This window comes from Taeniopygia guttata, chromosome 1A, assembly GCF_048771995.1.
Source record: "Taeniopygia guttata chromosome 1A, bTaeGut7.mat, whole genome shotgun sequence".
In the NCBI taxonomy this organism is placed as follows: Eukaryota; Metazoa; Chordata; class Aves; order Passeriformes; family Estrildidae; genus Taeniopygia; species Taeniopygia guttata.
This window is the reverse complement of record NC_133025.1, coordinates 3,282,567-3,298,844: the sequence shown is the minus strand read 5'-3', so window position 1 is coordinate 3,298,844 and position 16,278 is coordinate 3,282,567. Positions and strand designations below refer to the sequence as shown.

Below are 16,278 nucleotides of genomic sequence, written 5' to 3'. Positions count from 1 at the left end.
TAGTGATGGAGCCTTTCTTTCATGTGAGCTTTACAGTTTTGCTTCATGATGAAAAATGGGTCTGGCACAGAATTAATGTCCAGTTGTGTTTAGGGTGTTGCTCTGGGGATGCTCAGCACCAGCTGGGTGCTCGTGCTCCTCTCTCAGTGCTCACATTTAATTCTGTCAGCTCGGGTTAGGTAACTTCCAAAATCTGAGTTTTCATCGGAGTCATTCAGGTTTGCTATTAAATTTCATGTGAGCCAACAAAGCCTTTCCAGGCAGGCCTGACATTTTGGCAAGGCCCCAGTAGGATTTTTCGCTGGTGCCAAATCTTTTATTTTTCTCGGCTATCAATGAAGCTGTTGTGGTAATGTGGGTTTTGTGAGCTGTGAGAATTTATGCGCACAAAGGGACCTGCTCTTTGCAGGGAACACTGGGAGCCCTGAGTCCAGGAGGAAGGGTAATTAAAGTTAATGAACCAGGGTAACCTTTCCATGGTGATGACCACTATCCTGATGGTAGGTAAGGGTCAGGGACTAGTCCCATTTTATAATCGTGCTCTAACTCTGTGTTTTAATTGGTGTTGGATTAAAAATTGGCCATTACCTCCATAATAGAAGTGGTTTGTGGATTTTAAAGGAGTTTTTCAAAGTCTTGAGGAGCTTGTTCTTCTTGGGCTTGGCTTTGTGTTCTGTTTTAATGCAGTCTGAAAATGAAGTATTTTTAGAATTTGAGACCAGATAGTGCTGTTTCTATAATGGGAGCAGTTTGGTTATCTCTCCATGGCAGAACAGAAACTCCTTTCTTAAATACTTCCCCTTTTCAAAGGCTTCATCTGGTTTTATCAGTGAGTCTGGGAAGCCTTAGAACTTGCTGTACACAGAGCAGTTGTGGGTTTGAGGTGACAGCCCTGAAACACTGACTTAAATTTGTGACTCTTATACTTGCTGGCTTTTGTGGCATCAGGTAAGTTACTTTATGCAAGACATTTCCCTTGAAGAGGATTTTGTACTTGATTTTTCTATCTAAGGGATGGACTAAACAGGAAAACTTTGCTGCTCCTATCTCCAAAATCTTGTTGATGTATAAATCCTGCACCAAACAGGGCACAGGCTGAGATGTCATTGATAGACTACATGCACAGGATCCACAATGTTAAATATTGTTCATTTGTCTGTCTGGAATTTTAATCAGAAGGCTGTGGGTTTGATTGCCTCTTATGTAAATGTGGAAATAGAAAATGACTCTGAGAATTGGCTGTCTATCAATCCTAAAATCTTCCATTACTAAACCAAACCACATTTCTGTCTTGATGACTAGTTCCATTCAAAAAGCAGTGGTGTTTTAAGTAAAAAAAAATAGTTTAAATTTATCTTCTAATAGTTTGTCTTTGTCACAGATGTTTTGTAGGCATTAGCCTGTTTAAACACATTCTCTTTTTAAAATAAAATTAACTTTTTTTTGTGAATAGAAACTGTATATTTGTTTGGTGGCTGGGATGGAACTCAGGATCTTGCTGACTTCTGGGCATACAGTGTGAAGGAAAACCAGTGGACCTGTATATCCAGGGATACCGAGAAAGAGGTAAGTTCTGCAAACATCCATGTATTTAAAAATACTTCAATGGTTGCCCTCAAAAATGCCCCTACTAAAGTACTTGTGTTGAAGTGCAGTTTAAGGGTGAGAGCCACAGAGTTCAGACCTTCAAGTTCTGAAGACTTTTGAAATGCTTGTGTGGGGAAAATATGAGCTGGAGGTGGCTTTGAAGTGCTAAGATTCCTGGAGGGGAAAGGTTTATTTCTCAAAAGCAGAAATGATCGGCCAAAAAATCAGCTCAGCAAGTAGAGCACGACTTAAATAACTTTGTGTGGCTAAACAACCAGACTTATCACAGCATCACAGAATGTTTTGGGTTGGAAGGGACCTTAAAGATCATCCAGTTCCAGCCCTGCTGCCATGGGCAGGGACACCTCCCACTGCAAGGTTCCAAGAACTTGCTAATGAACATTTCAGACCTGATCCTGGTGTTTGAGCTTCAGAAACCAATTGTTTATTTTTTTAGCTTCTGTCAAAAATGAATAGAAATGGACAACTACCAGATGGAAATCTAGAGGACAGGGGTTACTGCCAAAGGCTACACAACCCCAAGAGCTTTCGTGGAATTCACTTGAACCATTTTCCTTGGCCTGTTTTGCTCAGTATTTGACGTATGAAACCTGAAATTAATGTAGCTTGGGTTATAGGACCAGACAGAAAAAGTCCAATACCTTTGATTTCTGTAATTTATTTCACTGTACACTGAAATCTTCAAGTTTTGTGTGGTTATTGTACTTTGTGTTGATTACGTGTTTGTCAGAGGAAGATTCATGCCACCTCTTCTTGGAGGTATGAAAAGTTTGAGATCCCACCACTTTTTGACAAATCCAGGAGTTTATTTCCTCAGCTATTTGAAAACAGTAGAAAAACATCTTGTTTCTCATTTGTATTTCCCAGTTACTTGTCAGGACTAATTTTGTGAGCTTCCTTACCAGATTAAATAACACTTTAATAGTCTCATTTTTTTCATGGCAAAGGTTTTTTAGAGGTTGTAATCAAGTAGTACAAATAGCCTGAGCTGAAAAAAAAAAAAAAGAGTAAAATCTCACAGGCATTTCCTGTAGCCTTTGAATCTCTGTGTCATGTACTTACTGATTGGAACATCCTTTACAAAGTGGGCAATAACAAATCTGAACGTGATACTCTGGTTTTTGTCAGAGCTGTGGAGAGGTAAAATTGTTATATTTATGTACTGTTTTGTCAAAAAGGGGCTGCTGTAAGGTATGCATTTCCTTCTTGCTGGGGTTGTGCCACATCCAGTTGAGTTTCTCTTAAGCTTAGGAAGCCTGGCCTAGGGTGTTTTCTCTCCAGGTTCCTCATACCTGACTCCAGCAGGGTAAGACTGGGATGGGAGGAAGGAGGGATGCACAAAAGGAGAGCTGTGGAGAAGAGTTGAGTTGATGTGATTAAATAATTATAAAGGGATCTTTGGAGGGAAAAATGTTAGCAGAGTGTTGTGGAAGTTCAGGAAATTCAGATGGAAGATGGGAAGGGTCTAGTGAGGAGAGGAAAAAAGAGGAATTTTTAAAAAGTGGAGACTTGCTGAATGTATGAGGAATTTTGAAGAAGGGATGTACTTAATAAAGTGTGGAGAAACATAGCTTTGGAAAGGGAATTCTGGAAGAACTCTCTGTGACAAACTTGTGAGGTGGGGCCCCTGTGAGACTCGTGGAGTTCAACAAGGCCAAGTGCAAGGTCCTGCACATGGATTGGGCTAATTCCAAGAACAGATAGAGGCCAAGCAGAGAATGGATCCAAGAGCAGCCCTGAGGAGGAGGACTTGAGGTGTTGGTGGATGAGAAGCTCAACAGGCCTCGATGATGTGGAGCCTTTGGCTCTGGAGCCAGGCTGGCAGAGCTGGGTTGCTCATCTGGAGAAGAGAAGGCTCCAGGGAGAGCTCAGAGCCCCTGGCAGTGCCTTAAAGAGTTTCAGGAGAGCTGGTGAGGGACTTAGGACAAAAGCATGGTGTACCAGGACAAGGGGGAATTGTTTCCCAGTGCCAGAGGGCAGGGTTAGATGGGATATTGGGAAAGAATCCCAGGCTGGGAGGGTGGGAGTCCTTAGCACAGGGTACCCAGAGAAGCTGTGGCTATCCCTGGAAATGTCCAAGGCCAGGTTGGATGGGGCTTGGAGAACCCTGGGACAGTGGGAATTGTCCCTGCCTACAGCAGGGGGTGGCACTGGATGGGCTTTAAAGTCCCTTCCCACCCAAAGCATTCCATGATTCTGTGAGACATTCAGCAGTGTTCAGGAGGCCTCCTGAAGTGTAGTTCAGGGGTTTGGTGACTTTCTGAGGTACAGTGAGTTGCCAGCTGCTGTACTTGGAAACACCAGTGGGTTGTGGGGTTTTTTTGTGGTTTTTTTTTGTTTGTTTGTTTGTTTTTGTTTTTTTTGTTTTGTTTTTTTCCCCCAAAGAGATCTGGATGAAACCTGATTTAGAAATGAAAAGGTCAATCTCAAATGTTGAGAAGTATACTCAAAAACAAAGACTCCAGATGTTTCTCTAATAGGGACATCAACTGCTCACAAACAATTTGCAAAAAGGAAATGTCTGTTGACATGGAATTTTAAAAAATATTCGGAGTAGATTCCAGTGAAGCTTAATCTTGTTTTGTTGTATTGTGCTAGTTCTGCTTCTGGCATTTTTATTCTAATTAATAAGTGGCAGTGGTTAAATTAGCCAGTCAATAATTAAACTTGGATAAGAGTGAAATATGGTGAAAGTTGCATCCTGTCCAGTGTTATTGTAGGGATAATGCAGATTAATGCTTTTGGGATAAGGGTACTGGGAGCTTCTGTTGCAGTGCATTAGGAAAACATTGTGTGACCTTTTTAGAAAATGTTTTTGCTGCTGTTTTTCAACATTTTCCAGTGAGGTGTCTGTCACCTGAAGTTGCATTTGTCTTTTTTAACAATTAGATCACCAGAGCTGATTTTTCATAGTTCTTTTTCATAGAATCAGTGAATAGTTAGGTTGGAAAAGCCGTGTAAGATCAACTCCAACTGTTCTCCCAGCACTGCCAAGGCCACCACTAAACCATGTTCCCAAGTCTCACATCCACATGGCTTTTGAATCCCTCCAGGGACAGGGACTCCATCACTGCCTTGGGCAGCTGTGCCAGGGATGGAAACCCCTTTCAGAAGAAATTTTTCCAAATATCCGAGCTCAACCTCCCCTGGTGTAACTTGAGGCCATTTCCTCTCCTCCTGTCCCTGTTCCCTGGAGCACAGCCTGACCCCCCCGGCTGTCCCCTCCTGGCAGGGACTTGTGCAGAGCCACAAGGTTCCCCCTGAGCCTCCTTGGCTCCAGGCTGAGCCCCTTCCCACCTCCCTCAGCTGCTCCTGGGGCTCCAGCACCTCCCCAGCTCCATTCTCTTTCCTGTATATGCTCCAGCCCCTTATGTCTGTCTTGTATGTCTGGACAAAATGCTCAGGGCACTGCTGGAGTAGCTGATCACCTACAGCATGAAAACAGGGTCTGCAGGACCTGCTGGGGAGCACACCAGCACTGCTGATGGACAGACAGATCCCACCTTCACTTCAGAGTATGGATCCTGCTGTGCCTGTCAAATCCTCTTCCTCAGGCCTGAATCCTTCCAGGGAGATGCTCCATGGAGCAGCTCAGCACCTCTCAGCTTACCCACAGCTTCTGTCTCTGGAGTGTGTGACAGCCCTGTGAAGCAGCTGGCACAAGGCACAGCCAAAATGTGTTTCAGTTAAGAGCCTTTAAGAGTTTCTACCCTGAATCAAGTGGAATGTTCTGACAAATGCTGTTGTCTTCAGGGTTTTTTGGGGCTGTAGATCAACAGACCGCTTTAGGATTAGGGCATAAATAGTTCTAAAAAAAACAAACCTTGTCATTCCTTGGACATTTTTACTCTAGGCTAGTGTCAGTTAATAGGGAAATTTCATGTGTGTGTTTTGATGTCTATTTCTAGTTTCCAAGCAGCAGCTTTCTCTTTTGAAGGGTAATTTAGTTAAAATTGGTGCAGGAGGACAATTTTAAATGTAGGAAAGACTTTGTTTGGTGTAAATTGATAGTCAGGGGATTTTGAAGTAGGATAAAAATGCTGAGTGGTGTTGATGCCTCTGGAGATCAAATAAATAATACTAAAGCAGTGTGATAGTTGGCATACTTTGTGTCTCTGGTATTCCTGTACCTTGTTTTAGTATTTCCTAGAGAGAAGAGATGGGGGGAATCTCCCTTCAAACAGTGTCACTGCACTGATTGGTACCTTCTGTACTTCTTCTTTGAAAATACATTGACTCATCCTCATTCTGGCTTCTTCAGAGGAAAATCCTGCTCACAAATCAGCTCTGTGAAGGACGTGGAAATTGTGTAAATGGGTTAGGTTTAGGTGACACTGTGTTTCTCTCAAAAGTTGTTGAAGTGTTTCCTTAGCAAAGGTAGAAGTGAAGGTCTTGTCATGGTTTAACTGCTTGAGAGGATAAATCGTTGCTCACAATGAAGGAAAGTGTAGGTCAACAAGTGCCTCCTGTTCAGTAGGTTCAAAATGATGTAGAAAATGGGTATATTGTGAGGTGACAGTTCGCTGTGAACAGAAAGTGCTTTTCCAGGATGCTGAAAGTAAAAGCTGACAAGTGTAGAAAGATCTCCTAATGGTGAGAGCCAGGGGGAATTTCAGTTGCTATTGTATTTCCAGTTAAATTTTCTCCAGTCTCTGCATGCATTTCTTTGCATTTGTTGACGTGGATGAATTTACCCAAAGCTTTCAGTATCATATTACCACAGAAGCATTTTTGGTAGGAGTTTGTGACACCACTGACTGTGTTTTTGGGTGTGATGCAAAAGTACATGAGCATATCAATGTAAAGTTGATACATGTGTTTGAAACCCTGTGCTGTTTGAAGTGTAGGAACTGAACTAGTCTCAAATATTGACTTCTTCCCACAGATGGTGATACAGTTTGGAAGACACTTCAAGTGACTTGAGGGGCTTTTTGTTGCAAATATTGTGATGTTTACGGACTTGAGATCTAATACAGGGAGTCTGCCATGTCCTACTGCTGAGCAGTTCCAGTGGTACAGATGCTCAGTTGTATGAGATTCCTGGTGCTGCAAAAGCACATAGGGAGAAGGCAGCTGTCCCTGAAAGAAACTTGGATTCTGCAGACGTACCTCGGAGCCAACTCCCTAAATAGTGCAAATGCCTACAAAAGTAGGGACAAAGACAGCAGATGCTGGAGTGAACCAAATGAAAAGTATCCTAGGCTGATCCTAAATATCACAGGCTAATGGTTTATTTTCCTCCCTATTTAGTAGCATAATGGTTTAAAATGTTCTAAGCCAGTATTCTTTCACCAGAATGCTTGAGAGAGACTTTCACATATGCCTAACTGACATCCCCAGTGATTTCTGCTTAGGCAGCCTAAAGCAAAAAAACCCTGTTGAGGGAGTAGCTCCTCAGCTTTTAAAAATAAATTATTTTTAAATAAACTTTTTGGAAAAAGTTTGCAGCTTCTGAAGCTAACTTATGTGCTTATACTATCTTGTGTGCCTCAAGAGTTCTATCCTCTTAATCCTGGTTTATTTGTCTTTTTTTTTTTTAAACTTTGACATTTTTTTAAGGAAAATATCATCCATATTTGAAAACAGCTTCAGGTCTTAAGTTATTCAGTTCCCTCACTAGGTGCCTGTATTTCTTGTTTCCAGCATGAAAAAAAGTCCAGAAAACCAGCCAAACTTCAGTTATTCCTCCCACCAGGTGTTTGAATGCGTGGAGGTCCTTTTCCTCCACACGCTGCTGTTCGAGTCAGTCTCGTGGAGAAAGGAGCATTAAATAAATGCCTTGTGCCCGATGTTCTGGAGGCTGCACAACTTTGGCAGCCCTGGAGCTTGTGCATGCCAGTCTTCAGGTTATACTGAATTTCCAAGTCATCATAAAGCTTTCAGTTGCAAAGTAAAACTACTTTTAGTCCTTGAAGTAATGCATCAGGCAGAGTTGATTTGTGGCGTTTATGTTCCGATAAAAATCACCACTTCAGCTACAGCTTATGATGAGTTTAATGCTCTGATCTCTGGTCTGGAATGGAACTTTATTTTACTTACATGGCTTTATAAGGGCATTATTGCATCATCCTAATGCATTTTGCAATTCCCTGTAAATTGTAGATGAGGCAGTGTAGAGTCATTCTTGGGTGGCTGTGGATGCATCCTGGGGGAAGAATGACATTACAGGATTTTCAAGTAAAGATTTAGTGAAGAGATTGATGTTGGTACAAGGAATTCTGATTTATATCCTTTTGGCTTTTAAAGACACAGAAATATGCACCTGTGAGATGAGCCAGCTGGAATGCCAGGACCCCAGCATTTCACACTGAAGGGATTAAAAGAAAAGGATTTTAAAGAAATAGGAGAATATGTAGAGGTGGAAGGAAAACTTGACTCTTTTGCCGGTGAGTGAAAGTAGCTTCACACACCAGTCAACTTTGCCTTGGGAGTAAAATAATGTCTTATTTCAGCTACACTGAGTGACTTGTTACAGTAATGTTACATTAGCATTGCTCAATCTGTACAAATACAGAAATCCCTGAAGAAATACCAGTTATCCCAAGGTGGTAACAAAGGGGAAGCAGTCTCAAGTAGTATCAAAGACAAATCTGTAGCTAAATTGTCTGGATAATTATGTGCTTGAAAATGTAGTAAGTTTTTGTGGACCTTGCTGCTGAGATATTTCAGCAGCTGGGTTTTGGAGGTAATTGGGAATTGAGCTTTCTGGAGTGTCTCAAGAGAACTTATTGGCACAATGGCTGGTGCAATGATGTGTTGAATTCAGATCTGTCTGAAAAAGCTTAGTGTGTTTAATAGGACTTAATCCATGAGTTTTCCAGGGCTTGCATTTGATGGAGATGTTACTGATACTGGGCTCTAGGAAATTAAACAGCCACTTTTACAACTTGCCAACACCTTCAGGTGCAAACCACTCTTTTGTCACAGCTCAAAACTGTCTTCACTTTCTCAGAAACATCTGAGAGCCTGTGGCTGTCGAAGGACTTAGACTTAGAATTTCATGTTTGTCTTTCACTGGCATCTCAAGGACAATTAATTAAAAAAAAATCAACTTCCAAAAGTGTAGCCTTGCTTGTAACCTTTGTGGCTAAACAGTTTATAAGCAACCAGTTAAATTTTTTTCAGCCTTCTGGTCTGCAAGTGGGGCTGTAGCTCAGCTGAGTAGTTTGTGTCCATGGAAAAATCTCTCTTGGCTGGACCTTCGCTGGCCATTGTTACTGGTAACGAGAGGACAGCGTGAACTTGTGATGCATGCAAAAATGACCTCATTCAACATCCTGCAATTGTTAATGGGGTTAGTTAAATTGGACACACGAGTGATGCTGTCCTCAGGGCCCATCTCGGAGCTGGTGAAAGCTCTGGTTCTCTGGTGGGTTGTCTGTTACATTTCATCAGCAGTGCTGAAAGCAAACCTGAGCAGTGGATGTGGAGCAAACTGACAATTTACTTGGTAAAATTTAAGAAGTTGAAACTTTTTTTACATTTCACCAGTGTGAGCAGCACTTTGTTTGCAGGTGAATTGTGTCTTTTGTTAGAAATAGCACAGAACTGATGTCCTTTTGCTGCAAGGTCTCCATGTACTGGGGTATTCCTTCAGTACTTCTCTTGTTTGCATTTGTAAGCTGAAACACAAAGGTTGGATGACTTTTATTTTTTGGCTGTAAACTAAAGCCTGCACAAGACCTTCATACACATTCCTGCGACCTTCTTCAAATAAATTAAAGAATTACAGAATGGTTTGGGTTGGAAGGGACCTTAAAGATCAACTCATTCCACTCCCTGCCATGCACTGGGACACCTTCCACTATCCCAGGTTGCTCCAAATCCCATCCAAACTGGCCTTGGGCACTTCCAGGGATCCAGGGGCAGCCACAGCTTCTCTGGGCACCCTGTGCCAGGGCCTCCCCACCCTCCTGAGCAGAGAATATCCTTCCAACAGCTGATCTAAATGTCTCCTCTTTCAGTTTAAAGCTGTTCCGCTTTGTCCTGTCACTATCTGTGTAGAAATCCCTCTTCATCTTTTTTTATAACCTCATTTTAAATACTGAGTAGCCATAGATTATTTCCCAATATTTACATGGTTGAAGATGTGGGAGCTTTTCCCCCTTTCCACTGGCTTGTAAGATGTCTTGTTTTACTGCAGCATAAGATCCCTGGTGTTATGCATTGCTGGAAGTCCTTGCTGATACCTCGGTGTGAGAGCAGAGAGCTCAGGAGATCCAGCAATGTGGCTCCTGCACTGGCAATTCCTCTGGCAGTGGCCCACAAAGCTGTTTCTGCACTGTAGGAAAACTCAGGCAGCACAGCTGTCAAAGCACAATGTTGGTGTTGTGGGAAGTCCAGCTGTGAGGACTCACTTGGTGTTTAGTGGTGCCTTGATCAGGGCACATGAGAAGCCAGAATATTGTGTATTAATTAATTCCTTTATGAAAACGCTCTCAAATTAGTTATTTCTATAAGCAGGCTGGCAAGGAGGCTAATAAATAATAATTTCATGAGAATAGAGCACTATCTATTTTCTTTCATATGAGTGCTCATGGGCTGCACCGAGTTTGTGCTGTGATAAACCTGTGCTGATCCCTGAAGGATGGAGCAAAGACTTGGAGTCAAGTTCATGTTCAGACTGGAACAGTTGGGCTGTCAAGGGTCACCAAATCCAGCCCACTGCTGTCATAAGGATTGTGCTGTATGATCTCTGAGCCTGATCATTTGACTTATAAGCTCATTGAACCCTCTTTCAAAAATAGAACATCAGGCCATTTATTTTTTAATTCTAATTTAAGCAGGGAAAGTCTCTTTGTGGCAGGCTCAACTCAAGCCCGTGCAGCAAGAGTGGGAAATTACTGCTGTCCCAAATGTGAGTGTGCTTTTAGGAAGGGGAAAAAGAAAGCTTCATCCTTTTAATTTTATTGTTTTCCCACTTTGAAGAGATGTGCACACAAAACTGTGTGCTAAAAGCTGCCTCTGACTTTAATCTGCTCCATCATGTCTGAGTCAGATGCCCAGAAAGGACTTTGCTGGTTAATCTATCCCGTGGCATCGCTGTAGGAGGGCACCAGTAAGCAGATTAGCCATAGCTCAGATTCTGTGTCAACTGCCTGACCGAGGGGGTCTTCCTGTCTTGGCTGTGCCTGGACTTATTAATAGTTAATTATAACTTTTTAATATCCAAACCTAATATTTATCATAAGGCATTTAACTCTTCTGTGTGAAAAATTGTGAAAATTCATGGCTTTCCAGTACTGGTCCTGAGGAGTTTTCAGCATGATAACTCTTAGATTCTGATCTATTTCTTAGGCTTCCCAAAATATTTTTTGGCAGAAAATATTTCATTTATATCTAAGAGTTTTCTAGAGAAGCTGTGGCTGCCCCATCCCTGAAAGTGTCCAGTCACAGGGGCTTGGAGCAATCTGAGATAGTGGAGGCAGGGGAGTGGGACTGGATGAGCTTTAAGGTCCCTTCCAACCCAAACCATTCTGTGGCTAATGAACTTGCATGATCTCAGAAATATTCTTTATACCTGGTAAAGCAGCCTTAAAATTTAGTTGGAATATCTGTTACTTTTATAAATAGTGGAAAGAATAATGAAATGTTAAAGGTTGGAAGGGACTTCAGAGAGCATAAAGTCCCAGACCCCTGCCATGGGCAAGGGACACCTCCCACTAGACTAGGTTGTTCCAAGCCCCATCCAGCCTCGCCTTGAACACTTCAGGGATTATTTGCAGAGTGATTTAAAGAATGGAGTGTACATTGAGTATCCAAAATACATTTTTTGGAGCTAAACTCCCATTTCATGGTCCTAGAAACATTCAGTCCTTTGCTGCATCTACCCTGTGTGACATCCAAAGGTTTTTAATTCTAGTGCTGGAGCTGTCTAGTCTTGGACATCAAATTACATGGGTGGCACTGGTGTCTGCTCTCCTACAGAGTAGGAAGTTGGGGTGTGCTGTTTGAGGGAGGGTGTTTCACACTGAAGAAACCCTTACAGAGGGCTCTGAGCCCCTGCCGTGTGTCTGCTGGGCTGCTCTGGCCTTGAGCACGACTGTGATGCTCCTTTTGTGTGACTGGATGTGCAGGACCCTCCCTCTGGTGCTTTGGTGCTCCTGGTGCATCACTGGTGATTTCGTGGGTGATAGGAACAATACATCAGCCCTCAGCTCCTGTTTGGTGTTTTGTGTTGAGGGACCATAGAAATTCGCCATGCTACCATAAAAAAAAAGAATAAATTATTTTCTCATGTTTCTGGCACCTTTAGGTTAAGATAACTTAAAAAGCCTTCTGTGAGTAACCTGTATGGGATGAAAGTGTTTTATTTTGTTGTATGGCTGCAGTTGTTACTCTTGTTGCATTTAGTGCTCATCTAGAGCAAAGCAAATCTTTGCTGTGGCTCAGATTAAACATTTTGGGAGCGCATTAGCTGTAGACTGGCATTGATAAAGCACTAACAACCTCTAATCTTAAAGCACATGGACTTGAATTAATGCCAGGAATAATATGCATTTCCTTTCATTTTCAAGTTTATGGAGAACTTTCCCCCTTTTTTTGGGAGGGGGGCGGGGGTGGAGGAGGAAACGAATTATAGTCCAAAACTGGGAAACGAGAGCAATTAATCTCTGCAGTTGCGTGTAGGCAGGAGGGACTATTTGTTGCCTGACAGGCTGCTCTCAGGACTGGAAACAAAGTAGGTTGTTTGTGTCTTTTTATGTCCTCGTCCTAGTTTGCTTTAGGACAAGAGCATTTACCTCATGACACTTATTTTTGAACTTCATACTGGAGGCAGTGTTCACATTCCACTCAGTCTTTTACAGGACCAGGAACGGAGAATTAGTCAGCTGTTCTTTGTTTTTATTTCCCTGACTCTTGAACAGGATCCAGGCTTGCTCCTGAGGTTTTTCATCTGGATTGGTCTGAATAAAACAGATTTTTCTTGCAACTGAAACCCCTTTATTTGCAAAAGGTTATGATAACCAGAAGAAGCCAAGCTCCCCCAGTTTTTGTTTGGGATGGGCAGTGGAACCAGCTTCCTGGGGTCAAGTTCTCATTAAAGGAGGTTCATAGGACATTTATTTAAAAACAAACCAAAAAATGAAAGCTATCATGTTTGTGCCTTAATGTAGCATTCCAGGATGCTGTTGCTAAGATGATGCCTGCTGATTCTGGCATAAATAGTGATTTGAGCAGACCCTACCCTAAGGAGTTGAGTCCCAATCCTTTCTCCCCGGTATAGGAACAAATCAATTATTCTAAGGAGGCGGTGTTGTCTCTCGGTGCTGTTGTGTTGCTTTTTGAAAACGTTTTGTAAGTTAGTCCTTAAGTGGGATAATTGCTTTCAGCATTTGCAAGTTAAATGAAGAAAGCTCTAATTAGATTTTATAAAGTGGCTTAGCATGTTGAGAAGGCTTTTCATAAAGTATACTGTGTATTCACTTGGCATTGCACAATTGAATTTCGTGTAGCGCTGACGAAATCTAAAAATCCTATTTGGCCCTGGGCGCTTAAAGGATTGAAAGCCTTTCTTAAGTGCTCCTGGCCATACAGCCTCTCTTCCTTTCCCCACCATCCCACCCTCACCAGGGCATTTATCCGTGCTGTAGACACCGGAGGAGTTGCGTCAACACCAACCTGTTCAAAGAAGAGCCTTGGAGCTGGGCATAAAGCTTGGTATTTTGTAGCACTTCCAAACAGGACCCTGCACATGCTGTTTAATCTGTTTTAGCTGTTATTGTGCTGTGCTGATTGTATGGTGGGGTTGGGTGGCACAGAGCCACTTTGTTCAGGTCAGTCCTGGCTCTGTGCAGGCGCTTATTGAGTCTCACACTAACCCAACAGTGCCTGTGCTTAGCAGTTTTTGGTATTGTTTGGCGTCCTGTAGGTTAGAAATGTGATATGCTAATGCTTTCCTCTTGCCATCACAGCCTTGGCAGCAGCTGAGGCACTGGCCAAAGCAGCCTGACACACTTATTGCCATCTGAATAAGGACTTAGCCCAGTCACAAGCCCCTTTCACGTGTGGTTTCTGCAGTGTGTGTGCCAGGAGCTTTCTGATGAGAGTTGGAAGGAGTCCTCAGAGCCAGTGTTTCTTCAGGTCGTTGGGTGCTGTTGCTGGATGTGACTTTCAGAGTCTTATGGAAGATGGGCTCTGTTTGGGAAGTGACACCTCTACTACCTCAGTCAGGTTCGTGAAGCTTCATCTGCAAAAATGTGGATTCCATGTGTAACAACCTAGAAGAAACCAGATCTAAAGTACTTAATTATAAAATCACAGAATGGTTTGGGTTGGGATGGACCTTGAAGACCCTCTAGTTTCACCCCCTGCTGTGGGCAGGGACACCCTCCACTAGGCCAGGCTGCTGAGGGCCCCATCCACTGGCCTGGAACACTTCCAGAGGTGAGGAGTTTTGCATGCGTTTTTTATGAGTTCAGACAGTCACAGAAGCAACTTGTCAAAACTGTGACTTGGTGATAAGGCCTGAATTTGAAGAAGAGCATAGAGATCTCTAGTAAGATGCACTCAGCCTGGGACATTAATTAATGGATCATGACCAGCCTACATCCTGACAAGGGGACAAAAGGTTGCTCTTTTGCTCTCTAGCCATGCTTGATCTCCTCAACCTTGGGTTAGAGAGTCATCTCTGTCATGGTCAGTTTTTCTCACTTATTGCTTTTAAAGGGTCAGATTCTTGGAACACTTGTGGAATCAACAAACTTTCCTGGTTGAATTTACTGATTGCTGTGTCCATGACAAGCTGTGGCAGAGTGTTCCTCGTGTGAACAACAGGCTGCTGTTGTAACAACATGGCTTTGGATGTTTGGATGAACATTTGCAGCCACCCACGGGCACTTGATTCATCACATGTGCCTTGGAGCTTTTTACTCTTTTGTAGCATCTTTGTAAATTGACTTTGTGTCCCTCTTTGAAGTACATTTGAGCTACATGGTCAGGCTGAACTCAGAAGTGAATACAGATTTAGACCTTTCCCCTTTTCTGCCTTAAATGTCAAACCAGCATGTATCACTGTTAATGGAGTTATTTACTCATTTTGGTAAACATGTAGGCTAAGGAGGAAACTTTGGCAGGTTCCTTGTGATCTTGTGAGTGGTGTGCAGGCAGAACTCCAGTTTTCTTGGAGAACAGATTTCAAATTGGATGAAGCTTCCTATGTTACAAGAGATAGTTCCTGCTGTGGCAGGCTCTGCAGTTTGGTAGAGCTGAAGTTCTTGCATGAACTTGAGATGATGAAGATTCTGTGTCTGTAGAGATGATATGTTCACCTTAAGAGCTCTTTAAGAAGGCAGATATTACTGTGTGAGATGTGGCCAGGATGTAATTAAAGAAAAAAGGTATTTTTCCTGATTTTTCTTCTAATTTTAAACTAGTCTTAGGATATCTGTATGTTGCATATTTAGTGTAGTAACTGTGTTTTTGGTGCCATTGTCTTGAAATGGGTATTGAGTTGTGAAGCATCTAAGCCTCGTGTCTGTGCTCGAACAAATTTTGGTTGATGATGTAGCTTTTCATGGAAAGGCAGATCTGGAAATTGCTAAATGGGAGATTTATTCCTGAAAGTGCCAAAGACATTATTTGAACAAGTTTGGGAGGATTGTGACAATTGTGTTGTTGCTTTCTGTGTCATCTTCCTTCATGACCACAGGCAATCAATGAGCTTTTGCTGCATTTCAGGATTTTATGCTAATATTTAACTGCTATCAGTACTTTTTTATTTCAGAAAATAAAATTATCCTAATTACCCAGAAGTAACTAATCCTCAAAGCTGTAATCATTGCCGACATAATGCTTCATATTTACAAAATATGAACAATTAAGTTCACCTCTTCACATGGTCTTTTGAGTTACTGTAAACTGTTTCCTGGAACCATTGCTTAATCAAGAAATTGAATTCTGTAACATGAATAGTAAAGGCTTTTGACAACAAAGATGTAATGCTTCCTTTCTTGTTTTATCCAATTTAGTGATGCGCATTCCATTAGTGTACTTTAAATTTCAATAGAATTTAAGTGAAAGGGTACAATTATGAAGATATTTTCATATGGCAATACTTAGTAGCATGCAGAACAACTATTGTGCTGATTATTTGGTGTGATATGGCTATGCTTCTTAACTGTAAGTCTTCAATAATGATTTTAAGGATTTGCTATATCCTTTTCTACTTGCCTAATTTTTACTTTTCAATTGTTTTTAATAGATTATTTTTTTTAATAGAATCCCAGAATGGTTTGGGTTGGAAGGGACCTTAAATATCATCCCATTCCAGTGCCCTGCCATGGGCAGGAACACCTTCCACTATCCCAGGTTGCTCCAGGCCATTTCCAACCTGGTCTTGGACACTTCAGGGATTCAGGGGCAGCCACAGCTTCTCTGGGCAGCCTGTGCCAACGCCTCACCACCCTCATAGGGAAGAATTTCTTCCCCATATCTAATTTAAACCTGCCCTCTGTCAGTGGGAAGTCATTCTCTGTGTCCTGGCACACAACTGTGTCAAAATAAACTATGGAATTGATCTATACTCATGATACGACGTTTTTCATCTGATATTTTGCACATAAGGCTTTGCAAACCTTGATTTTTAATGTTTTGGTGTACCAGAACATCACTCTCATGCTTCAAGAAACAGTCTATGAAGGGCCTTAAAATGAGATTTGGGAAGCAGAA

At 42.1% G+C, this 16,278-nt stretch overlaps 1 protein-coding gene across 3 annotated transcripts in view; it reads left to right on the top strand.

The window, feature by feature from the left end:
* The window catches only part of MKLN1 (muskelin 1), a 92,833-nt gene that overhangs the window by 48,130 nt on the left and 28,425 nt on the right, over positions 1 to 16,278 (top strand). For all 3 annotated transcript variants that reach the window (XM_004176519.6, XM_030290029.4, XM_072918535.1), the window contains one exon: positions 1,454 to 1,566. In XM_004176519.6, the coding sequence (XP_004176567.4) occupies positions 1,454 to 1,566 (113 nt within the window). The remainder of the gene's footprint in view (positions 1 to 1,453; positions 1,567 to 16,278) is intronic.